This window comes from Anser anser (genome assembly GCF_964211835.1).
Source record: "Anser anser genome assembly, chromosome: 2".
Taxonomy (NCBI): Eukaryota; Metazoa; Chordata; class Aves; order Anseriformes; family Anatidae; genus Anser; species Anser anser.
The window spans coordinates 117,646,338-117,672,686 of NC_139721.1; the positions used below are offsets into that span (position 1 = coordinate 117,646,338).

General features: G+C 36.4%; 1 protein-coding gene across 6 annotated transcripts in view; it reads right to left on the minus strand.

Annotated features, from left to right (window-relative positions):
* NEK11 (NIMA related kinase 11) overlaps positions 1–26,349 on the minus strand; it is a 106,737-nt gene that overhangs the window by 78,773 nt on the left and 1,615 nt on the right. For all 6 annotated transcript variants that reach the window (XM_083823159.1, XM_083823160.1, XM_083823157.1 and 3 more), the window contains 3 exons: positions 24,231–24,484; positions 8,151–8,316; positions 2,968–3,086 (listed from right to left, as the gene is read on the minus strand). In XM_083823159.1, the coding sequence (XP_083679285.1) occupies positions 2,968–3,086; positions 8,151–8,316; positions 24,231–24,400 (455 nt within the window). In that variant the 5' untranslated portion in view covers positions 24,401–24,484. The remainder of the gene's footprint in view (positions 1–2,967; positions 3,087–8,150; positions 8,317–24,230; positions 24,485–26,349) is intronic.

Here is a 26,349-nt window from a genome sequence, read left to right on the forward strand (position 1 = left end):
AGACAGTAGATAGCAGAGTCACCGGGAGATATTCATAACCACTTTGGGATTTATGAAGCATAAGTAAAAGACATGAATGCCTAATCTGTACAATCTGCTTTATTTGGGGGGAAGGGGGCAACAGGAGGTAGAAAAACATCTATTTTTGGAGGTAAATCTCTAGAATGAGAGTTTTCAAAAAGTGTAGAAGTTCAACTAAAGGTGCACAAGAAATAGATCCACAGAATAATTTATGTCTAGAACCAGAAGTAGTCATTTTTGCTGTTCTGGGATAGAAATCCCTCCCAAAGCAGCTAGATTTTCTAAGAAATGGCATGAAGAGGTCCAACCCACAGATAATGAACATTTCAAGATTCTAACTCTAGGGCAAAATTTTCTTGCATTAAAACATAGTTCAAATATGTATGATACCTTTTTTTCCCTTATCAGTATAGAAGAAATCACATACAATTCCTTTATACATAAATAGAGGGCTGTTTTTATATGTTTATATTTCAGTAATTCCAACAAATTTCTGTAGGTACTTTTAAAGCCTTTTAAGCCTCAGCTTTGTCATTTAAGCTATTGTTTGGCTCTATAATAATAGGATAAAGAATAGTTTTCTAACGTGAATATAGTTAAAAACACAATATAATAAAGGAAATACAAATAAAACTGTCAAGTCATTTCTATGTATCTGGAGAGGTGCTATTAAATAGCTCTAATTCAAAGAGAGAAAATGAAATGCTGTTTGGAAAATCAAATTGTTATTTTCACTGGAGAATTCAACTGTACTTTTCAGGAAACCCAGTAATTTAACATACATATTTATCAAAGCGTTTATTTATGAGATTTTTTGGAAAGATTTATTTGAGAACAAATAGAAGATGAGAAAAATAAAGGAGAGAAAAGAAGAGTAGACAAAAGGGACCTGTGAGAAAAGTGGAGATAACAGAGGCATAAGGATATACAGAAGATAAAAGACAAAAAGAAAAAATAACTTATACAATCCATTATTATTATTACTCTGCATTAGTCTACACAATGCATCCTCTAAACACACAGGATAAAGAAAGGATTTTACCAAAAGCGGACCTTCCAGATTACTAACATTTTCATGATAAATTATTAAACCAGAATTCAGGAAGGGGGAAAAAAGCCACTAATAGTTCAGTTAAACAGTCAGGATTTTTATTTCAATTTTCCTCTGTCCTTTCTGCCTGAGGTGAATGCTGAAAAACAAAGCATCCCAAGAGATCTCTCTTTGTTGTGCTTCCATCACTGCAGTCTGTGGGGATGGCATGGCACATCACGTACAAGCCCCAGATAAACTGGCATTTAGGAACCAAAATGTTCTGAGTCACAGACAGTAATTCACTCTGCCCTTTTCCCTCTACAGTCTGACTCTGCAGGTGTAAAAACTCATTAGGCATCTCTCAGTTTAGGTCAAACCTATCCTACATACTTCACTTCAGCTCAACTGAGAAACAGTTGTTCTTGTTGACCGGTGACTATCTCTACCTGCTCCTCTCCTGAAACTCAAGTTCAAGCAACCAAATTTGGCCCAAGCTACTGTGAAATAGATTTGAAACAGCTACATCAACTTGGTGCTGTCTTCAGCCTCAATTTAGCAGATAATCTTTCTTTTTTAACTACTCATGCAAAATAGAAGACTAATTATTCTAGTTTACATTCTGAATAGGAAAAAAAAAGACAAGAAAAGAAGAAGAAAGGAAAAAGAAAAAAGAAGAAAAAAGAGAAGAGAGAGAAGAAGAAGGGGTAAAGAGAAAAAAAAGAGAAAAAAAAAAAGAATTGTCATCTCCAGACTCTGGATGTAACCTAACTTTTCTCTCTCTGTCGCCCTCCACTAGCTGTACGAATAATTTAAGCCATAATTCTTGGCAAAATTAAAATTATTATTTTAATTTTTCATCTCTTGAAAACATGCATCTAAATTTGAGTGAGGTAGTGTGCAGAATAGTTATTTACAATTGACAGAGTAGGTGTCACACAAGGTGATTGCAGAGACATATCCTTAGCCTATGCTAAGCCAGTCCTTGCAGCAATAACATTCTTATTTCTGAAAGTTCAATAGGAATAATAGTTCAAACAGTTCATCCTGGCAGGATGAAACACCTTGCAAATCACACTGGAGGTAAGAACTACGCTCACAGAGATGACCAGGTAAGTATTCACCTGTTATTATCCCTGTTCTAAACAAGTGAGGTCTCCGCAGCAGTTCAAAAGTCTGCAAACCAGTGCAAGCATCCTGTGTGGAGCATGCTACCAGAGAATCCAAGGGACAGTCAAGAATGTTGGATCCCTAAGGCTCACATAAAACTTTTTAACCCTTGCATTGAGACCTTATTGGACCAATACTCTACGTCTCTCCACCAGATGACCAGCTACACCTGTGGTGTCATGGAATCTTACACTATTAGTTATGAAATGCGTTAATCAATCATAGTCTCATGAAATCACTGTCTTAATGATCTGCAGTATTTTTTTAGGTTAATCTTTGATGTGTTGTTAAAAGTAATGTCAGTTTTCAAAGAATATAAGATTTTAAGGGGATTACATCAAGCACATGTATTTGATTCTTCACATTAAACACCTGCAAGAGCTCTTTGCTAAATCCCCTTAAAAGCTGTCTTTATTTTAAACTTTAAAACTATTTTATTCTAACAATATTGAGCAATTTCCATCATGTTAAATTCTTCACTTGGCTCTTAGAGAATTTGTCTAACACTGAAAGACATTTACCACTGCACTGCTAAAGATATAACATACAATATTCTTGCATGATAGACAATTAATTACACTTTATGTATACTACATATACACTACAGCAGTTCATTGACTAGGATTTTATACCAATAAAAAATAATCAATATGGTTCAAATTCTATTTGAATACATACAAGTCAGTAAAAGCTTACTCACTTCCCTCACGAGTTAAATGATCTTGTATTAAAGCAAATGACTGTACCTTTCATGCATATAGTTGACTCCAAGTAACAACTGTATAAACCAGTCTATTATTTGTCTTTGAGTGAATACTTTCCCAGATTGTTTGTACTCTTGAATTTTGAAGTCTAGATCTCCACCCTGAAAAACATCGCAACATATTTAAATTTAAAGTACATTTAAAGTTAGTTTTTAAAATGTCTTCTCTTTCATGAAATCACAGGATGCCATTTTCTTACACCTTCAGACTCCGTAGAACACAGGCAGTAAAATTAATGCTGGCACATGAATTCTGAACACTCACAGCACCAAAAGCATACAGAACTGAGGATCAAAAAGAGATCAAGCTGTCTGGCTGCAGAAGGAAATTAGGTCAGTTCTCTCTCAAGAGTTACATAAAATCACGAAAGTTTTCAACAGTTCTCACTTCATGTCACCCAGCTTTAGATATGTACATCTGAGCTAATCACCTCAAACTCCCTTAATTATAATTAAGACAAAGGAACAGTCACTTACATAGTGCAATTATCTCTGCCATGTCTGTCTTAGGAAGGGATGGATCATGTTGTACAAATGCTGTTTCTCTGCAAAGGTTTATGATGAGGGCCTACACTGTCCAGCTCAGATGTAAACAGCTAAGTTGAAGAAAATGAATCTGTCCCTGAATGGCTCGAACAATAGTTTGTAAATCTAGGGAAAACATTTCCACTTAAGTTGAACAATGCACAGTCAAGAGACATTCTCATTTTTTACACTAACCATATCAGCATTGAAGAAACTATGCTGTTCTCTTAAGAATTAAAATACAGACTCCTAAATTATGATACTTTGTCTCTCTTCCAAATTCTCTTTTGTCAGAAACAAAGCAGAATTAAACTGTCTATAATCTGTGGCATGTGTTATTGTAAATACTTCATTAAAATTACAGTTGAATGTAGAAGTAACACTAGAAATGGAGCACTATGATACATAGCAAGAAGTGCCAAATAAACTAGAAAATATATACAGAAAAAGACTACTTGAAAACTATAAAGGCAGATATTTGTAAAAATCAGTCAAACAGCACGATGAAAGAGGCTCTTGAAGAAACTTAAATGAAAACTGTTTATTTTGCTAAAAAAGAGAGAAATGGTTGTCAGCTGGATGTTTATCCGCTTTATAAAATAAATAGATTTTGTTTACAAGAATGCACATTAGTGACAAGTACTACGTTGAGGTAACTAATCCCAGAGCAAAGGGATGGTGAGTCTTATTCTATTCTAGTGATTAATTACCTTACATCAGGACAACTTACTCTGCACAAATCATTACTTCCGCATAAAATCAGAAGTACTAAGTGCCACATACAAGAAAACAGTTTAACCTGTACCACTGTCATAAGTGTATAGAAAACAGACCACTGGTTATGCTGATACATGCCATTTCCCATTATCAACCCTTCCCTGTGCTGTTGACTCCAAAAGGTTATGGTCTCTTCAATATTCCTCGTTTTTCTGTTCCCAAAACCACAGTGCTTCATACTGACATTACAAAATAAGCAGGTTCTGTCCTTGCAGATCCATACATTTCTATTTCAACAAGAGCTTACAGTAGTGTTTGTGGTTCTTCAGGATCTAAAAGTTGCAATATTCAAAAGTGATTGTGTCGAAGAAGAAGATGTTTTGTCATACATCAAAAATGTGTTCCCTGACAATGTCCTGCAATTTCTAAATTGAAATGTCTGAGTCATCTTGTTCACTAGGGATGGGAATAGGGCTTCAACTCTCCATCTGCATCCCTGCTGCAGCCCAGAGGGAAGCTCTTCTGGGAACTTGGAGCTCTGAGCAGCTGCTTCCCCTTTGCAACTCCAAATGTTCAACAACTTCCCAATGGCTGCTCACAGCGGAGCAGAGGTAGGGAAGAAAAGGTATTGCTGGGTACTCTGCTGCATGGCAACCAGATGGGCTGTGTTTGAGCCTACACCCCTCAAAAGTAGTGACTCACCTACTCCAGATGGCTGCCCCAGACCATCGAGAGGCAATAGTAGCAGTAGCCCAAGATTCAAAGGCTGCTCTGACACGTGCTGTTGCAGGCTGCTGTCCCCAGGGGACTGTCCCAGTAAGGACCCCTGAGGTGCAATAGGCTCTGATCACCATTTCTCACTGTCCAAATATGTAATCTCTCAATCACACATTGATGGAAAAAAAAAAAAAGGCAAAGAAAAGAAACATAGGACATAAAGAGCTAGGCTGGTGGGTACTCTCAAGTAGAGGGGGGTTTCCTTCAGATGGTCAAAGAACAAAATAACGATGTGTGCCCACAAGTTAACTGTATTGCTTTTCACAAGACTGGTCTCAATGTCCTACAGACAATTTAACCTTAATTTTGTGTCTAAAAAGGGAAAACAAAAGTGTATCATAAAAAAATTGCTGAAATACTGCTGCCCAATTTTGCAGTCTGGAAGGCCAGTATAATGAAGTTCATAAGGAAGTTAACGAATGAAATACAAATGAAATAGGAAGTTTCCAAGCTGCAGTTTCTATTTAAATGTCAAAAGCATAAAACACACCAGTAACTTATTTAAAACAGCTTAGTACCTAGGACAGATAATGTGAACAGGCATTCATTGCTCTAGTTATTGCTTTTCCTCAGATTTCCTTAGCATATGTATACTCACATCACAGTGAGACTGCAGTGAAGAGACAGAAATAATTATCTGGGGGAAGGTGTAACTAGTTCTGTTTTATGATGTACTAAACATTTAAAAGAACTACATTATTTTAATTTATAAAAACTATATTTTATTGAAGTCCAATTTACATCACAAAATTAAATCCAAGGTTCATGAAACCCAAGGTTCATTTTTGTTTCAAATCTGACTTACATGACAAAGTTTAGATTGCCTATAAGACTCTGAATGAGGGCAACTGCCAAAGAAGCTCAACAAGAAGACTGAAACTGAATACATGTACTTCCTTTCTATAAATTTGATAGAATTCAGTCATAATAAAAGATGTCAAGCTTTTTGTTCACAGGACAGGTTTAGCACAGGGCAGCTGCATTGGAGGATTACTCTGAACGAGTCAAGCAATAATGAACAAAGTACAGTAGCTAATGAATAAGTCACAGTACTTTGGAGAAAACAGAATAACGCTGAGAGGGTAGTTCTGTTTCCATGCCAACTGGATGTTTATTCTTTATTTTGAGTCTGCCCAAGAGTACAAATTACTGCCAATGTGGTAATTATTCTATGCATGAGAAACTGAATGTACCAGATTTCCAAACAAGGATCAGATCGGAGAGCAACACATTTTTCTTATTCTCAATTGAAATTGACATATTTTTCATAAAAAGATCCTATTCCCACCACATTAAAAGATAGGCTATTGGGAAATAAATACAAAGGTATACCTTCTAGAAATACCCAAGGTAAAATAGAAAAGAATCTTTATAGCAGTATGAAAAACCTTGCTTTGTACTTCTCTCGCCTGAGTATTTGATTAAATACATCCTAATTGCTTAAATGCAGTGATACTACATAGTCTGTCCTTTTGGAAAAATCAGAAGCAAATCCTAGTGGAGCCAGTGTCATTTTGGCCTGACCTAGCAAACTCAAAACTGAAAAGATTCAGCTGCACAGCCAACACATCTATTTCCACCTTCTTTATTTGCCCTGTTCTAATACATTCTCATGTGTTTGGGTATACGTCTCCTGGATCCTAGGGCAACTCCACACTGAAACATTCATTCAGGGTAGTATACCTGAACAAAAAAAGGCTCTAAGGGGTGTTGCAGCAGCTTTTGATTATTATTCATTACTATCATGCCCTTTTTTATTCACCAATAAGTTTATTTAAAATGGAAAAATAAAAAATAAAAAGCAGTGGACTGAAGCCACCTCCATAATGCTGCTGAAAGAGATTCCTTTATTCCTATAGGATCAACTGACCTGGTTTTGAGCGACTTTCTACCACCGATAAAGTGATTCACCATGCACAGGAATATCTGGGCAGTTAGGATAATGTTTCAGTTATCAGGTCTGGAATTCCAGTGAGAGTTGGCTATATAAAATTTCCACCAAGCCTCAGCTGTCAGACATTCAGGGCATGAAGCAAAGGAGCTTCTGCATAGGTGTTAAAATAGGATGTTAACAAATGTTTAGATTCTATAACAGAATCAAACATTTCAGATTTAATAAAAATAAATAAATCCCAGCTAAAATGTGCATTTAAGTGTCATCAAAGAAGGCAAGAAAGCAATGACTGGCAGGAATTGTACTTCTTCAATTATTCACACCAAAGCTGGATGCTTGGAGAAACATGATTACAAGTCTGATGGTGGACAGATAACGCAGTGGTCCAATGTCATTAGCTTTCAAAGCATTTCAAATGTCTAGCAGAGCACGACTGAAAAGTCTGCTTCACAGTTTCATAAAAAGAGCACTGCATGTACAACAGATGTTTCTAGAATAGCATATCTATATTTAATACAAAAGTAGGCACTTGTTTCATATAAACTCTTAAAAAGTTGGCTTAAATATGTTTAAATACTTCTTTTAAAAATGCCTTAAGACAGACTTCATCAACATGTTTTTAAACCAAATGCTGCAGTCAAAAAAACTGGCAACTATACTGTCATATAGCCTGTTTTAGTATTTATTGTATCCTCTACACTCTGGTCTTTGACTCATACAGTGTTCTCCACTTTATAAAGCAAATTCTGCTACCAAATTCACAATTCATATGATTAGGCTTAAGCTTCTTGTAATCAGCTCCAAATGACAAGACAGTTTTCCCTTCCTCATTTACATCAAATTTCACACTGCTCCCCCACAGACCCAGCCTCATCTTCTCTTATCCCTTAGTAGTACATATTTGGTACAAACTTTCTAGGCTCACCCAGAGACCTCATAATGTGTCTGCCTTTAAGTCTTGCTTGTAATACTGATTATAGTGAACAAAATGAACTAGTATTTAAATTACCTGTTTTCTCTTCTCTGGCTGATTGTCTATAAGCTATGAATCTGTGAGCTCAAGTGACCAGGTAATACTGTGTTTATGAAATATGCCTAACAAATAGCAAGTGATGCCACAATTAAAGAATAAGTTGAGAGTAAAATTCAAACTAAAACATTAAAAAAAACACAACTGAGCTATGTTTCTTTTAAGACCCTATTTTAAAGCACACATTCTGTCAAATTTCTTCCAAGTAATCTAAAAGTCTCACCTCACAGTACTCTGTGATAATGCAGAAACTATCTCGCTCCACAAAGCTTGCATAAAATTTGACAATGGATGGATGGTCTAATTTGGAGAGTAGTTGTGCTTCCAGATTTGCTTCAACTGTTTCGTTAGGCTTTAGGTTTCCAACAGAGATTTCCTTCAGGACCTTTCTAGAGGAAAAAATAAACACTCATATTAATAAAAACAGAAAAATAGAAAATCACATAATGCTCATAAACCCATCATAATTTCTTAAAATGTAAAATAATAACATTAACCAAGTAGTTGGCAATACAAAATAATGAGGCAAATATGGGTAAACAAAAAGAATGCATTTAAATGCCATAAATATGCTAGTCACCATAGTGATTAAGCAACATTTTAAAGATGAAATTTTGAAGGATTGTTCACACCAATTCCCTAATGCGCTGTTTTCTTCATGACATGTTTTCAGAGCCATGGATTACTGCATAATAGTAAACATAAATAAAAAATCGAATCTAAGTGATTTCAAACCCACTCAGAGCATATGTTCAAGATTCATACAAGAAATAAGAAGTAGCAAGAAACAGTCTGGTTTTGCTGCTTCTGCCAAAGTCTCTCCATGGATGCATGAGAAAAATCATAGGCTAGTATTTCTGTGACTGTTTTTCTGATTAAAAGTCAGGACAATGATTTATTTTATTGGGCAAAAACACCAGGAGACCTGTATGGATGAACAAGGAGCTCCTGAACAAGCCTGAACAGAAGAAGAAGGCATACAAAGAGTGGAAGAAAGGACAGGTAGCCTGGGAGGGATACAGAAACATTGTCCGAGCAGCCAGGGATCAGGTTAGGAAAGCCAAAGCCCATTTAGAACTAAATTTGGCCATGGACATATAGGGCAGTAAGAAAGGGTTCTATAGGTATATCGGTGATAAAAGGAAGACTAGGAAAATTGTGGGCTCTCTCCAGAAGGAAATGGGAGACCTGGTCACCTGGGATATGAAGAAGGCTGAGGTATTTAATGACTATTTTGCCTCAGTCTTAAGAGACGCTTAGAAATGGCTCACCGATCTTTATCTGAAAGTCATTTGAGACTACTAGAGAATATCATGGTAATTTATTGAAACAAAGTGAAGAACTTCCAATAAGTTGAATACATGAAAGGTGAGTTCCACACTGAAGGAATGTCTTCACAGTGCTTTTGATGATTTCCTGTTTGATATTGCATGGTTGTAAAGTCACAACATTTAAAAATGACAGGGATAAAACTACAGTAATTTGATTGATCTAAGGACAAAATGGTGTATTCCTTCATAAGAAAATTTATTCCTAAATCTCAACCATCAGTTACTAACAATGCATGAATTTTTACTTAAACTTGCCTAGTCCCCATCTGGCAGTGTGATGAAAAAATGTGCCACTTATTTTGTCTGCATCTCAACAGACAAGCCTCATACTGCAAAGACAGGTAATACCTACTACAATCTTCTCATCTTCAGTTGGCATGGGGACATTATTCTTTCCTTCATATAGATCACATCACAGAACTGACAAACAGAGTCCTTGTTAAACATCACTTAATACAACTTCCTTGTATGCCCAAGACAGCAATAAAAGCCTGATGTGTTGATGTGTGGGGATAGCTTGTCATCTTAGTCACTCAGTGATTTTGATGCTGTCAACAGCTGTCAGACAACAGGACGGGTGTTTTTCTTATTAAAATTCATTCCCAGCAGAACAAATCAGGAAAACGTGTTTTTGTAAATAAGTTACTAGTTTTCTGCTACATAATGCTAATTCATAGCCAGAATTGGAGGACATTTGGATCTAGAAAAAAAACTTTTGTCATGAAATCAAGATTAAGCATATTGGCATGCCACTGGTATGTGTACTGCTTCTGCAGGTGAGTTTGATTTTGCCACATTTAATATGAAGATGACTACTGGAGTTTATGCCTTTTGCAAAGCTTTTTTATGTACTTCAGTAAATAAACTCAAAATTATATTTAAAAGACTCTGTATTGGTTAAGTATTGGCAAAGAAGTTATGTCAGGGTCTCAGAAGTCTCGAAGAGAAAATGGGCAATAGTCTCCAGATCTAAAGTGGTCCTTACTGATAACCTTAGAAGAAAAAATGCTGAAGCTAAAAGCACTCAGTTAGAATTTTGTCTATGTAAATTAACTGTATTTTTCAATACATAAAACACATTCATGTGCTTAAATTCACTCTACCCTATCCTTCTCTGTGATTTAAGAGACTCCAATATATCTCAAATTTGGCACCCCTGGTAATATCAAATAAGCTGATAGATCTATAAAGTTGATAGTCTTTCAGTCTATCAAAAAAAAAAAAAAAAGTAATCTTAAGAAAAGAACAAATTTCTCTTAGCTAACCATTCCTGAATGAATGTCCCCTCTACCAAAAGAACCTAGCTCTACACTTTGAAAGAGACAAAGTGTTTCTGTTTATGTGATGCAACCTGCATTTTAAGATTGGTTGATAAGTTACCTCTGCACATAATTCAGCTACAGTACCTGTGTACCATCTGCTGAAAATCTGTATGCATTGAACAGTTTAGAAACATGCAGTTAGGTTACACAATGCATTTTAAACAAATCTTTTGAAACGTTTTCAGAACATATAGTATGAATCTTGGAAATAATAGACTGTCCTGCTAAGATTTTGTTGGGTCTCCATCTAGAGTATACCAGCCCATCTGAAAGTCAAATTTTTCATAAAAGCTGCCCCTATCTTTTCTGCCACTAAGGCTCAAATATCAGCAAGACTTAAAAGGTCCAAAACTATTTGAATGAACTAAGAAACCATAGATTTGAGTGGCACATACAAAAAAAAACAAACAAACAAGAAAAAACAGGTAAAACACTTAAATGTGGATGTCCTCTGAATGCAGTATTTAGAACTACTCCTTTTGATATAATGTCAAAAAAAAAGATGTGCTAGTTTAGATTTATTATTATAAATTGCACTTAACTTAGAATAGAAACAGAAGCACATTAGATACAATGTCAGTGACCACACAACTTGAAAACTTAGTTATTGAAGGGCTAGCAGATATCTTAAAGTTCAATACAAAGTAACAGCCTCCAGATTTTAACTGTGTGAATAGAAAGCTAGCCTTGCGATTTGATAGCATGAAGACACTTCGAACTTGATCTCGAACTGACTGCAACTGAAAGGGCCTTTGAAGTGAATGCATTCACATCTAAAGAGTAAAAAGCACTGTCTGTCACTCTTTACATCCATCCTGGAGAAAAATGAATGTGGTACTGATAGCAGCGATCCTCTCTGAGGTGGGAAAACACCAGAGACAAGCCCACTCCCCAAAACACAGAAACCAGCTGTCCCATCTCTAAAGTCCCCCGGCTCACAGGACTTCTCTGGGAACACCCCCTGGCCTTCATCAGCAAAGCCTTGCCAGCTTGCATTGTCACGCTTTGAAACGCAGCCATGCCAGCACACCGTGCCTCCAAGTGCAGTAATGTGGAGCAAATGGGGAGAAATAGAGCGAGACCTAAAACAAGAGAAAACAAGCACATAGGTGGAATCCTCGAGGATATGGACACCCAGTGGGAATCCTTTCTCGAGTTTTACTAGTGACTGACAATACGCCACAGCAGTGTTTATCTCAGCCTATTTGCACTGATCTAAAATTAAATGTTTTACAACCCATCTGGTATTTGTTTACATTGATGGCATGCTTTATTATTATATAATTTGGTTTATTGGATCAGATGCAATTTTTAAAAGACGACAGCCTATCTCAAAAGGCACTCTGTTTATTGAGTAAACTGCAACATGAATTATTGACTAGGTACATTTGCTAGCCGATAATGAAGTAAAAGAAATACAACACTCTTTTAATGTCAAGAGTAAGAATGTTTAATAAACTACCACCGAGAGGGTGTGCTCTAGGAATAAATGAACCAAATGTGAAGGTTTTAATTAAACAGAAATTTCATTTCATGCAGGCAGTTGTTCAGTTACTTGCACCCTGAGATTACCAAGACCTGCTAGCACAAAATCAGCGTGCAAAGCTGGAAATTCATTATTCCAAATAGTTTATATTTCTGAGTCACCCCAACTTCAATATGGAGAGTTGTGGCAAGACCCATATCTGTATATTGTATTTACATCCACTCTGACCTTTGTAAAACTACCTCTTCATGCTGATAACTCTTCAGTGCAAGGACCACGTGCAATTCTATCAAAACGTACCACCTTGTACTGTGTCTGTAATTGGGTATGAAATTGGTCATAAACATTAAAATTAGGGGACTGCCTATCTAATTAATGATTTCTTAAATACTGTTCATTAAATGTCAAACTGAGAAGGCACAGTACTACAATCAGGGACTAAAACAAAGAAGAGGCCACAGCCCTCATGCACAAGTCCTGTCTACACAACAGCTTCCACTGTATTAAAACTGCTTCTTTGGGAAATTCAGTAACAAGGATACAATCTGCATACAGGCAAGGTGAAGTCATCCATCATTACTGCTTCTCAAAGTCAGTTGTCTTCTAGAGTATTGTACAGTTGATGAAATTTGCACATTACAGCCAATGGCATAGTTCTAAAATCACAATTTTAGATTTCTGTTGATAGCTTTCATGCTGAAAATACTGTATTATTGGAATCTAACTTCTGATATATAGTCCTGCCTGTCCCTAGCTCAAACTCCCCTTCCTGTACACTTTACATCCTGCTATTGCAGGTTCCCTTTGACATTGCCCTCTGCGCATGAGGCACTCCTCATGTCAAGCTACTTGCCCACTGCTCCAGTTTCCACATGCTTTCTTTTCGGCCTCGCACTTTTGCACTTTGGCACATTCAGGTTTTACCTGCAATTAATATTTACTGATTTTATGTAACACCCTTTTATCTGGAATCTATTTCCCTCACTTAGGTTGGTCTTGTAGTTCCACTGTAATTTTCACCCACCACGCATACAGCTATCCTTTTACTAGTAATCTTAACAGATTTCTTTGCCTGCTGTCAGTGACTGACTCTCCTGCAGCTTACAATTTCCTATTAAAAATTCAAATACTTCTTCACATTTTACCCATTGTGTGTGGAGCACCAGTATCTGCATGCTCACATAATTTAAAAACATCCATTCACCTGTTAGAGAGAAAAGGAGCTGGTGAAAACATAAAATGAAAAAAGTCAATATACACAAAAGAGTTCTACCCAGAAAGGTTACTTGATTTTAATTAAGGAAAAAAACACCTATAGGACATTAACAACACTTGATATCTGTGGGAAAATCAAGAAGATGTACAGTCACTTACCACACTTCCAATAAAAAACAAATGAGGAGTGCTATCTGTTATTTCAACTTACATATATAGGTCTAATTATTAGCCAAAACATTTCAAACCTAAGTATTACTACACGACTTCTTAAATCAAGTGCTGGGCTCCTTTTATCATTCCCATGGCCATTACTGATTTATTAGTCAAGTCATAAACCCATTTCACACCTCAGAATTGCAGCACAACTTCTTAAATCAAATGCTGGGCTTCTTCTATCATCCCCACAGCCACTGGGATATTGATTTAATAGTCAAGCCATAAACCCGTCATTTCATCAACAATTGTCCAAAACAGTCTATTTTTGCTATTCATGAACATTCACAAGCATGCACCACGGAGAACTAATCCAAAAGTTAACTAAGAATTCAATTGCAGTATGAGCACTGTACTGTGATGTCCATAGATGGATTAAAGATTATTTCAGTTTCTGAATAAACATCTTAAGGAATTTAACAGTGCTTAACTATCTTCAAGCGGTGATGAGATTTCACAAGCGAAATGGATGATTCACTTTTCATTTCCAACAAGTCACAATGATAGCACCTACAAATATTTTTCAAGATGTTTAATTTTTAAATGCCCTAACATATGCAGTAATGCTGAACAGCTTAGCTCCTGATGTAAACAGTTTGTGGTTATTTGAAAATCAACAGTTCCTAATTAGTATCCCACAGAACCACAGAATACATTTCCTGGGACAAGCATATGAAAGAAGACATTGTTGAAATACATTAGCTCTGAGCTTATATAGTTTTCTTCTGCACTTAGCAATTTCTCATATATACAAAGGGGCATACTCCAAATTATTCTTGGACAATCATATGTGCCAGTATTGGAAAAAATCTGTAATTATAAAGCAAAGCAGAGTATTTGTGCTATTCTCCACAGAACTGAACAAGCCATATTACTATTATGTATGAAAGCATTATTAATATTATTTATTGAAATATTCAAATGTATTTACTTTTAATAACTCTGTGAGACATTTTGCGTTGGGACATTTCAGCTCTAAATCAAATACTGGCATACTGTGATTAAAATGAAGAGATTTGTGTCTACTCAGGAAATTTATTAAATACATTATGGGGTACAGGCTAAATACCTGCATATGTAGGGCTATTTTTTTTTTTTCTAGCAGTACTTCATCTCTAAGTGTTGCATTATCACCATCTACTGTTCATTCACCTTTTTCTTCTACAGCCTAGTATTATTTAAGAATGTAATTAAATGTAATACTGCTACTAACCTAAGTGGATTTTTAGAGACGAGTGAGACAAGGACTAAATATTTGTTTATCCTCTCTGTCTTTGAAGACTTAATTTCACCAAACACCAAATCATTTTAAAACAAGCATTTTACTATTGTGTTTTGATTACACACACACAATACATTTCACTATTAACTGTTCACTGCTAATTAATACTCCTTTTCGAAAAAAGGAGATACCATCAGAGAAATAAGCTTGGATGCAGCATTTTTTTTCAGGCATTATGATGTTATTGAACATCTCACAATTGACATGCTACATTTCTTCAACTTGCAGTCTTGGGCTACAGCATCTGCCAAAAAAGAGTCTTGATTTATAGGAATTAGTTTGAATTTTGAAATCAATTTGAAATTAGAAATTGTGAAGAAAGACCTACATATCACCTCGTCTATATGCATCAGTTTACCTAAAAGAGAGACAATTTGGAAGAGCAGGAAGTTGCAAAGGAAAACCAGACACACTAATAATCGCTGTAAGAATTCATTGCATAGAAATTCAAACTACAACATGTTCTGATGTAAAATATAATTGGTTCTTTTCTGAATGTAAACATATTTGTAAGCAGAATTATGTTCCTTTCAATGTTGCAAGGATATTTATGTCAACAGTATTGTCTGTTCTGTGAAACTAATTCCCATAAGTAATTTAAATACTAATTGCTTCAACTTTAATGAGAAAACTCTTTCTTCCCACGTCTCTTTCCAGCAGGCATCTCCTTCAATGTTTATTTCTGATACGCACTGAATTATCTATGGTACCAAAAAAAAAAAAAAAAAAAGAGGCTGGGTGGGGTGGGAAGAGAAAGACAAAAGGACAGCTTACATCTTTTTAAAGCATAAAGCTTGTAGACTTTGCTGAATAGTCTACAAGCAAAGGCAAAGCAGATCAAGCAACTGGGGAAATCAACTGTATATAATATCTATCGCTAGATAAAAATCTTTCAATACTTCCTAGGCTTCCCAAATAAGATACTGTGGTCTTAGAAGTCCGTGAAATATGTGCAAATCAAACCCAAAGCAACTACCCGGCAACACTGAAAAGTTATTTTAGAACACATGAAGGGCACACCATGCATGTAACAGAAACAGTGAACTAGGAATTCATTTACTAATGTGTCAGATAAGCACAACCTAAAAACAGAAAAAAGGAAAGAAAAATACACTGACTGTCCAGAAAATCCAGATTTTATTTCACTCACTGCAGTGGTTTTCTCATTACAATGTGCTGACTGCAACAAAGAGTCAGAGGCTAGTTCTGCATAGAAGAAGCTACCATATCCTTGAAGCAAACTTAAGAGAAAACATCTTGTCAACAAGGCTATACTGCAACGAGATACGATAGGCAGGCATATACAAATATTGCAAAAACGTACAGTATCTTTGAGGCAGGTGGTCACAGTTTAACCTGAAGTAATAATATTGTAACCTGTCATTTTCTTACTAAAATTAGCTTACAAATGCATAAAAATCTAACTTCAGTTTCAAAAAAAAAAAAAACAATGCGATGTGATGTGATCTCAAGGTATTGGCTTAATTACAAAATCATTAAATTCTGTCTGTGCTGTTCACCTCAAAGCACCAGTAATTCACCAGCAATTCCTTAAGCACATTTCTCTGCTCAGTGTTGAAAGTACTGCCTGTAAACATTATGAAAAAGGATTAAGTCAACCACCAGCACCACTCACTGCCTGCACACAAGATCACAACCTGGCGGGTGCTGCAGCTCTGAGCTTATGGGAGATCAGCTCTGTCAGGGATGAAATTTAGAGTAAACCCAAGTAGTATTTTCCTTAAGGAGCTCTGCCTCCCACTCACGTAAATTTTCACTGAAAATGGTAAAGTTGGCTACTTAGTCAAAGTCAGTCAAACTGCCAACCGTGGTGTTCTATCAATTTTATCTGCATGCCCCTCTGCAAAGATGCGTGAGTGCATTAGTTTCCAGAGCTTTGTGGCAGCTGTGTTTAAGTGTAGGTTTACTGGAGAGAAGGTGGCAGAGCTATAGTGAGCTCTAACAGTAGCTCCAGTCTTCTGTATCTCTGCTGTACTCTGGCACCACCACGTTCTCACTGCAAGGTGGGTCTGCAGGTCCTTAACACCAAGCTCGGATGCAGGAAAGACTGGGCACTGGCAGGGATGGAGCAGGCAGGGACGAAAGCACCTCTCCACACAGTCTCCAGTGAGAACTGGAGAATTGTTTTGACTGAGCCCAGAGTTATCGAACTGGTCTCTAAACCACTACCGGCCTGAACTGGAAATGATCTGAAAAATTCTGGCCATCGCTGCAACTGCCTACCAAAAGTGAAACAACACATTTACAATTTCACTCCACGGCAATTTCCATTTGCAGGAGTGCTCTTTAACTAAAACACATGAGCATTAGCCACTGATACAGAGGTTTCAGCAAGGACTTGCACATTTACTCAGGTCTCGACTCCCCTAGCATTGCTCACAGAATAGGAAAGTCACGTTTAGCCACTTGAGTGGAAAGCTGATGAAGGCCAACTGCCCTACTGAAATCAGCAAGAACTCTCTGTCCCTGTTTTGTCGTGTTACTCCTTACATCTGGGGCCAAGAGTGGCTGCGCACCTAAGAAGCGATGGCAGCTCAGCTGACACACGGTAGCCTGAGCCTCACATCAAGGAGCAACAGCACACCTGCCTGAAACGAGCAAAAGATGGTTCACTAAGAAAAGCTTATTTAAAAATAGCCAGCGATCAGGAAGGTCCTCGAGGAACTGCACCTTCGTTCAGTTTCCAAGGAGATCATGAGTGTCTGTTCACACGTCTAAAACAACCTGAAGAATTTTAATCTTTTTTTTTTTCTTTTTTAACCAAATGAGGGAGTTGAAAAACGGCCAACAGCATGACTGGGTGAACAAGCACACAGCAACTGGCAGGGAGTCATTTTTATTGTTTTAATTGATTCAGTTTCAAACAAGCATTCCCTTGGAATATCTTCAGAGAAGCAAACAGGCAGCAAACGCGGGGATTTAACGACACAGCAATCTGCTGACTTGCTTGGATATTCATAAGTTACAAAACTCTTCCACCTTTATATTTTATTTCATTTGTAATAAGCATTCATAAATAATTGAAAGCCATGCGATAAATTATTCAGCTAAGTGCACAGTTTCCAAGGCATCATAGCATGAGTCTGGATTAATGGTATAATGCAAGTCAGATGCAGAAGTTGGGCTGACACCCCACAATTACCACACGCAGGAGCAGTCCGGGGAGTTTGGTGCTTCTCAGCATGTGCTTTCCACCACAGGGACGTGCAAGCACCTGCTGAATATTTATGAGCCAGAAGTCCCTGTCACCTACTGTGTACTTCGGCTGCTTGCCTATGCATGGTTATGAATTAATGAAACTTAAGCCAGAGCTTCACTCTGCACAACTGATGAGGGCATTCACTACCTATCAGGGACTGTCTATAAGCACTGTCCCACAAGACTAATACTGAACATAAATCTGTTACAAAAAGACTTTGTCCTTAATCATAATTGCCTGTTGTAATAAACTATTTGGGGTACAGGGATAGAAGTGACTGCAGGGACATTAACATGTTGGCTGTTATAAAATGCTGGTACAACTCTGCTATTTTTTTGTACAAATCATGTTATTTAATTATTATGGGTAGGTAAAGAAACACTAGTCCATGATTGCCACAAACAAAAGCAAATGCCTCAAAAATTGAGATACGCTTCTGCATAATCAAACACAAGTCATGAATCTGCAAGAAAAACAAAGAAAAGTATGTCCTGCATTTTGAAGGTGATTTGTAAATTTTACTGAGTCAATTTTCTCTAAACATACCAGTAAATTTAAAGCCATACTGACACTTCATTTGTAAAAATCCATATAAACTGTTTCTTAGAAACCATATTGAAATCCTTTCCTTGTCTGTCCTATTAGAGACTGTATTTGAACAAATCAATGAGAGTTTTATAAGTCGGTACTGGCTTGATAACTTCTGAGCTGCTAAATAAGCTTCACTTGTACCTTTGCCAATAAAATTGGTGTTGTATTCACACACAGGAGTGACTTGAGTTTCCTAGCAAATAATATCAAATACGTCCCAAAGCATTTACATATTATATGTAAATAATAGAGTAAGTGAACTGACAATGAACCTAATGTAAATAACAAATATCAAGTAAATTGGAAAGTTGCAGCAGAATTCACAGAGTAATTGTTCCACCAGCTTTTCTGAATTTTTCCAAATGTCCTATGTTTATAAGCCTTGTTTACCAAAGAAAGAACTGTCCATCTAACAATCACTACTCAACTTACGGACTTACCGTCCAGTTCCAACCAAATCTGTCAGAAAAGTAGCATTTTAAGGATGACATTATGTAATGATTAAGTAGAAAGTTCAAGCGCCTTTCACAGCTTTAAAAAGTGCTTTGAGATCCGAGAACGCTAAATGCATGCAAAAAAAACGTTCTTAATAAACCGTATACCACAGCAGGTATACATGGGTCTGGAAAAGTGACTGAGTAGCACTGTTTGTCCCTTGCTGCTAACGTTTAAGTTATACAAATGTGAAGAAAAAAATGGCACAGATCCAACTTCACTACTTTGAAACTTCTATAGAAGAAAAAGAGGAGAACAAACAAAACTACATATAGAAATAATTTTTACCCTGGTTAAAGTTATAATTTTTTCTTCTTAAAAGAGCCAAACCCTCTAAAAATTATGAAACTCCGCTAGCAGGTAACCAGTGATTTGCAGCCCCATCTACCATGCCTAAATACAGTTCAACCCCTGGAAAAGATTTAAAACCACAACAAATATTTGCAGGAGTGTGCAATCCTTACTTGGACCCCAGTTACATAAAACCTAACCCAGTTCGCAATTTGAAAGAAAGATTTATATAAGCTCATTTTAGAAGCCACTAGAACAGAAAGGTAGTGTCAATATTATGCAATTCAATTTCACTTTTAATGAATGTACAGTACCTGGCTCAAAACCAGAAGATCTGCATATATATAATGGGGAAAATATCAAGTAATATACAAAAGCCATTCTGCATAAGCTGGAACTGAGAAGCTTGCTTTCCTACAAACATGCCTCTTGTGTTTACCTGACTTTGGAGTCTAAGATGTTAGAAATTCTAACCATAGCTTCTTACAGAACAGCGAGACATCTATGATGACTCTCCTGTATAGGTTGTCCAGTACAGGAGAAACAGTCTTTCACAGTGAAGTCACCCCAGGTTCTGGCTTCTGTCTTTATGAGGGCATTTATTTTCTATTTTTATTTCTCTACTGTATATTTTTTTTATTTCTCTACTCTGTTACTTTCACTTAAATTGCACAAATTTCTATCTTTGTGCAATGCTCTGTCATATTTGGTGAGAATCATCCAACATGATCAAAGGCTCTTGTAGGAGATGGAGAACAGATGGCATAACTTTCTACACAAACAAAGAGGACAAAGGTCACCTTCGCTAGTCACAAATCTAAACCTAGAAACTTACATTTTTCCTTTTAGGACATTATTATGAAACTCAGAAAAGCTATTCACCACGTCTACACAAAGCAGTCATCAGAAGTGTGATCCTTAAGGCCAAGGGCCAGTCTCAAATAACTACACAGGGCACCATGTAGGTTCACTTCAGAATCCTAATCACTGGTTTGGTTTTCTCCCTCTCCATTTTGGATAATATACCTTGGGAAAAGACAATATGCAAGGCATCCAGGCACAAAAGCTATTGCTAAGTAAACTAAAATGTGAGCAGATCCTATGACAGCATATTAAAGAATATATGATGATTAGCAACTATTATTTTTTTAAAGGAAAATAAAGTTCATTGACATTAGAAAATGTGTTTTATGACCAGGGATTTTACCTAGTTTAGACATTCAGCTGTTTAGCTATGTCTGTAACTGAGAGCTGTTTACAGCAATATATAATTTTCTAGTTGAGAGAGGGCGGAAGGCAAAATTAAAGTGAAAAAGGCTTACAGAATCACCCAATAAAAAAGAAGGCACACAGGACCATGAACATAAAAAGCTATATAAAATAGTATGAATTATAAACAATACAAATTAGGAGGCTAGCAACAGGCAAAGAAAGAGTCATTCAACACAGCACTTAAGAGAAATGTACAGCATGAGACCTCCATACGCCACCACACTGGCAGTACAATTCAGCCATTTCACACTTGATGTTTGTGATCTAGTGTGATCTTGGAAAGTCAGCAGTCCTGATCCCATCCAAGCACCACGTACTTCTGTAAAAGACGGGTATTGCTGGCCTGAACAGCTCTACGTGGAGACTTTTATGTGAAGTAACTGTTAACTTGAGGCATGCCCCAAATAATCAGCCCTCTCTCTGTCCCACCTGAACCGTCAGCATAATACTTTGCTCTCCACAGCTAAGATCTTTTAGGAGTATCTTACAAGGCATGCCCCAAAATTACTAGAATCATGCAAAAGCTATGCTGAGCATACATTAAATTACGTGACAAGCATTGTTAGTCTCTGCATTAACTCATTCTGTAGACATCATGCTACTGGAAAATTGAAAAAGATCCCTGGACAACTTCTGTACCCATATCCAAGATTTCACTCATCTCGGGAATTTGTACTCTTATGATTTACTCCTATGCTCTTTCATAGTGCTTTAAACTGTAACAACTATCTGAGGCTGAGTTCATGCTGTACGTAGCTTTTTTCTCAGTACATTTTAGACCATCTCTGAAACAATAAAAACAGAATTCTAAGTCTGTTGAGGTCATACAGGACCTAAATATCTCAACTCTTTTTTTCTGCCACAGTGCTTTCAGAACTCCGAGGTTTTTGGTTTTTAAAGAGTAAGAAACAATTTGAAACATACTCTGAAAAAGTAAGAAACATAATGAGAAAAAAAAAATAAATTGAAAATATGTATATTTCCCAAAGGAAAATATACTGGTTATTGCTTCTGTTACATTTTATCACCTTAAGAAATCGATATTGTTAAGTAGAAAAAAGTGGCTACACTCTATCTCGCTATGCTACTTGGGGTTTCATGTTCACCATGTATTTTTGCAATCTTTAAGCATATAAATAATACAAAGCTGGGGGAATCCACTCTTCAATCGACCTTTGAGGCTCAGAAGGAACGGAGAATAACTGTGATACACAAGTACCCCCTAGTGATGAAATGATGAACTACTTAATAGCATCAGCACTAGCTCATTAAATAGTGTTGTAACTGTGAAAAGAGACTAATAAAGCAAAAAAGAGTATGCCATTTGATACTCAGCATCTGTCCTGAGCAGCACTGAGAACAAACTCAGCCTCATCCCTGACAAAACAGATATGAAATACAGTAAATGCTTGTCTAAACACAGTAACTAAGAATTAAAGTTCTCAAACATAAATTCCAAAGAAAAAAAATAGAAATGACAACTACTTAAAGCAAAACACACTTTCCTTGTTTTTTGAAATTTGGCATCTTTTCTATAGCAGGAAAAACAAAAACTGAAGACACATATTTCAATATCCCGTTAATGTTGTAAGTATGAGTTCAGTAATAGCTGAATTCTGAATGGTCTTATAAGCTCAAAGGGTTCCTGTGATCCTACCTGCATTATAACTGATACTACAAGAAAAATAAAATTCTGAAAATATTAGTGGAAAGTATTTCAAAGTTTTCATTACAGAATGTTTTTGTAGCAAATCATAGCTAGGCCTAAAAAAGAGATCCAAAAGCCAGACAGAAAAAAATAAAAGCTTAGCAGCCTCTAACCCTGATCCAAAGTTACAGCTGTAAATTGACATGGAAGGAAAACAAAGGAAAAATTAGTATGTCTTTGCTACGCATTTATTAAAAAAGCAGCATTGCCAAGAATGCATTGTCATAACCAGCAAAACTGAGGCATACATAAATCAGAAAAATCTCTTTTGATCATATAAGTGCTCATTAACACGTCCATCAGTAAGGACAGGCAGACTCCCAGACTCCCACATTTAAAGGAAGAATATATTTCTGGCTGAAAACCACATCGATTGGATGTTGAAGACTTTAAATAAAAAGCTTCACAAACTTTAATAGATTAAAACAAAGCAATTCACATTTAAATCTCATTTGCTGTAAGTATTAAAACCAATGGACAAACACAGTTCTTTACAGAGGAAGTTCAGCCAGGAATGCATTACCCAAGCACCCAACTTCAAGCTCACATACAGAGATGTCAGCACTCCAAAAATGTGCTTCAGTCTTTATGGCTTCAGAATCCTAACGGGGCTCTCAGCCAAACTTTTGAGACCTGTCCTAATTCAGGCAGGTATAAAAATCAAGATTTGCTGGCAATTAAAAGAAGATTCGCTGTCAGTAAGGTAGATATCAAATAGAAATGTTATTTACTGGAATTACTGTAACTATTTGTCTCAAATTTCATTTATACAACTCAATTATAAAATAAAATCAGAACAGTACTGTAGAGTTTCTTTTGTGACACCTCACTAACAGTCCTTAAAGTGACATAGTATCAATTCTTGAAAACAACCAATTAGGTGTTACCAAAAATTCACCTAGAGTAAATAAGAGATCATCATAAATGAAGAGGGACATCCATTAAAATACATTCAGAAATTCTGATATTTTCATGTTCATGTTTTATATTTCAAAGCTTTAACAAGCACGTAGAACTGGCTGAAACATTATAGAGCTAGATACTGTAGTAGCTGGACTTAATTAAATTATGGATTTTCTTTCTCCAGGTTTTTTAAAACAAAAATGGCACATTCATGAAGAGGGAGGAGCAGGGAATGGAACACAAACCTCCAGCATTTTATTAAGTGTTCTGAAGAAAGAACTTGAACAACAGGGTTTATTTACAAAATGCAAAGCCTGCACAAATAAACTACACAATTATATTACACACACACACACAATACATTTATACAATTACTCAATTATAGTTTATAAATTATAAAGCTTTAAGCCTTTAATAAACAATTTTGTTACAAAGAAGAATGGAGAATTTGTGAAAACTGGCATGCACCTTTGCCCTGCTGCTTATCATTGTAAATTTCACAATGATGAAATTTACTTCAGTTCTGCATAAACAAAGGGGTCCTTTCCACAGTGTGCATCTTACATTACCAACTTGTCCAAGGAATGACACTGGGGAATAGGTAAGTTAGGTATATTTTTCCTGTTCTAACCATTATTTAGAAAGCTTCAGAGGTATACATTACTATGGAGAGGAGGGTCAGAGATTTGCTACCTACCTCCACTCTGTCATACATAGCAAATTGTAAAGGATCTAGATGAAAGCACAGTAAGATAGACATATCTAATGAACTGTTTTAAAGAGAAATTCAGCTGGAATGCTGAGTCAGCACAAAGTCTGTTCCTGTCTTAGGCTCTCACTAAAACTGAACAGTTAAGGCTGCAAAAATAACACCAAAATCAGAGATGGAACACAAATTAATGCAAAGAAAACATCTAGAGTGCAAGAAACATAGTCCAGTTCTGTTTGAAGTATGTGAAGAGCTTACTTACAATTTGTCTTCTTGTTTTGCTTTCTTGTCAGAAACCAGATACACGCTTCCAAAGCTTCCGTTGCCAAGTTTCCTCTCAATAGTGTATCTTCTTGCAATCATAGCATCTGAGCAAGCAGAATTAGATCTGGCAACAGTGACATGCTTCGCAGTTTCTTGAAATTTCAGCATTGTTCCGCATAAGAGAAATGATAAATTTCTCTAGAATGCAGCTTTCAAATTATTTTACTCTCCCATGGATGTTCAGAGGAAATACTTCAAACAGAAAAAAAAAAAAAGTCAATGATTGTTCTTATGAAAATGTTCGCTTAATTCTATTGCACTGTTTATAGTGCTCAGCTTGCAGTACAACAAAATTAAGTGTAATAATTAGTTGCTAAGCTGTAGGCAGCAGACTTGATTAAGAAACACCAGATAATGCAGATGTGACATAGTCAACCTTCCTCTAAAACAACCTTAAATGAATTCAGTGAACTTATAACACAGGAAAAATGAAACACGGGTGTATATACATTGCTTTATTAAAAAGTTCGGGCGCTTTTTGCAAGAACAAGGACAACTACACCTGTTATTTCATCTGAGAGTTCCCTTCAGATATGGTACTCTTCTTTACCATCTGTCTTTATACCACCATAGTATCTGGCATCAAAAATGTTTTGGGATTCACATTTCATGATTTTTGTATATAATGAAGCATAATCTCTACACATAATTTTGAATTCACTTGCATCAATAACTACAAAGCTGTTTTCTTTGCTCTTTCATTTGCTGCTCAGATTTCACCAACTGTTTTTCTCCTGCCTTTCAGTGTTGACCTTATAGCTTCTGTGGGATTCACCGCTATCTTCTGAAAATTAGAGCTTCCTGGCTACCTACAAACCTACAAGATTTTTAATAAAACCCACTTCTTCCAAAAGTTCTGCCTTTCTCTTTTGCTATAATAGTTCTAACAGCTTAACTTTGATTTGTAACTCTTGCATAACCGAGGTCATAATTCTGCAAACACAGGGACTGCAGAAGCAACCCCCTGGTGTTTCTATGGCTTTCAATAATTGAAAATGGCTTTAAAATGACTTTGTTTTACCTTCCCCATTCCAAATGATAAAGTGTAGGTGCTTCACTACACATAATAAAACAATATTGCTTTATATTACCTTGCCTTTTTATTTGCATTATTTGTACTTGAGGATCCTTTGGAACAAATAAAGATGTGGCAAGGTCCTTCAATCAGCAGCGCTATTACTGCTGTCTAATCAGTGCTGCCTGCTGCAATGCAGTATGACCACACCGTGTTTGCTCACCATAGCATTTCAAAGTCAATGCATGCATATGAAAATGCTTTGTTTTGGAAAAGAGAAAATGCTTAACTTTAAAAGCCACATAACTGCTAGTTCCACGTGATTGTCTTCACTTCCCAAAAATGCAGAAAATAAATGAAGATTAGGCCAGTCCAAGTCAGATGAGGCCCTGGGCAACCTGATGTAGTGGGTGGCATCTGCGCCCTTGGCAGGCGGTTGGAAATGGATGGTATTTAAGGTCCCTTCCAACCCAAGCCATTCTGTGATTCTATGAATTTGTATTTTATAACAATAACTGCGTGTGCATGTGTGTGTGTGTGTAAGAACCTATTTTAATACTCATCTGCTGACCTCCTGTCAACGCTCTACGAATGAGCTTAACTTTGCAGTGTCATCATATAATGAAAAACAGCCAAACTGTAATTACCAGAAGCCACCTTGACAATGATATAAATCATGTACTTTTTAAAGCAAAAACACTCTAGAAAGTCTGTTTCTGTGTTCTCCTTCAAATAGCAAGAGGGACAAAAAAAAATGAATTGCAAAGAACGTCAGCTAAAAAATCTACTGCTTTGGTAACTCTAAATCTGTCTTAGAAAGCATAAATGGACCGTGTTTGAGTGTTTGGGAGTGGGGCGAGGCACAGAATGACAGGAGGATGAGTTCCATAAAATATTATATTGCCAGTTCCGGAAAGTTTCCATATTTTTCATTTATTATTCTCCCAGGAAGTTGTTGTTTTATGGATGCCATCATAAATCCCAGACACAGTCAGTAGTTTTAAAATACATACTTTTTAGAAATAACTGCACTTACAAAAAC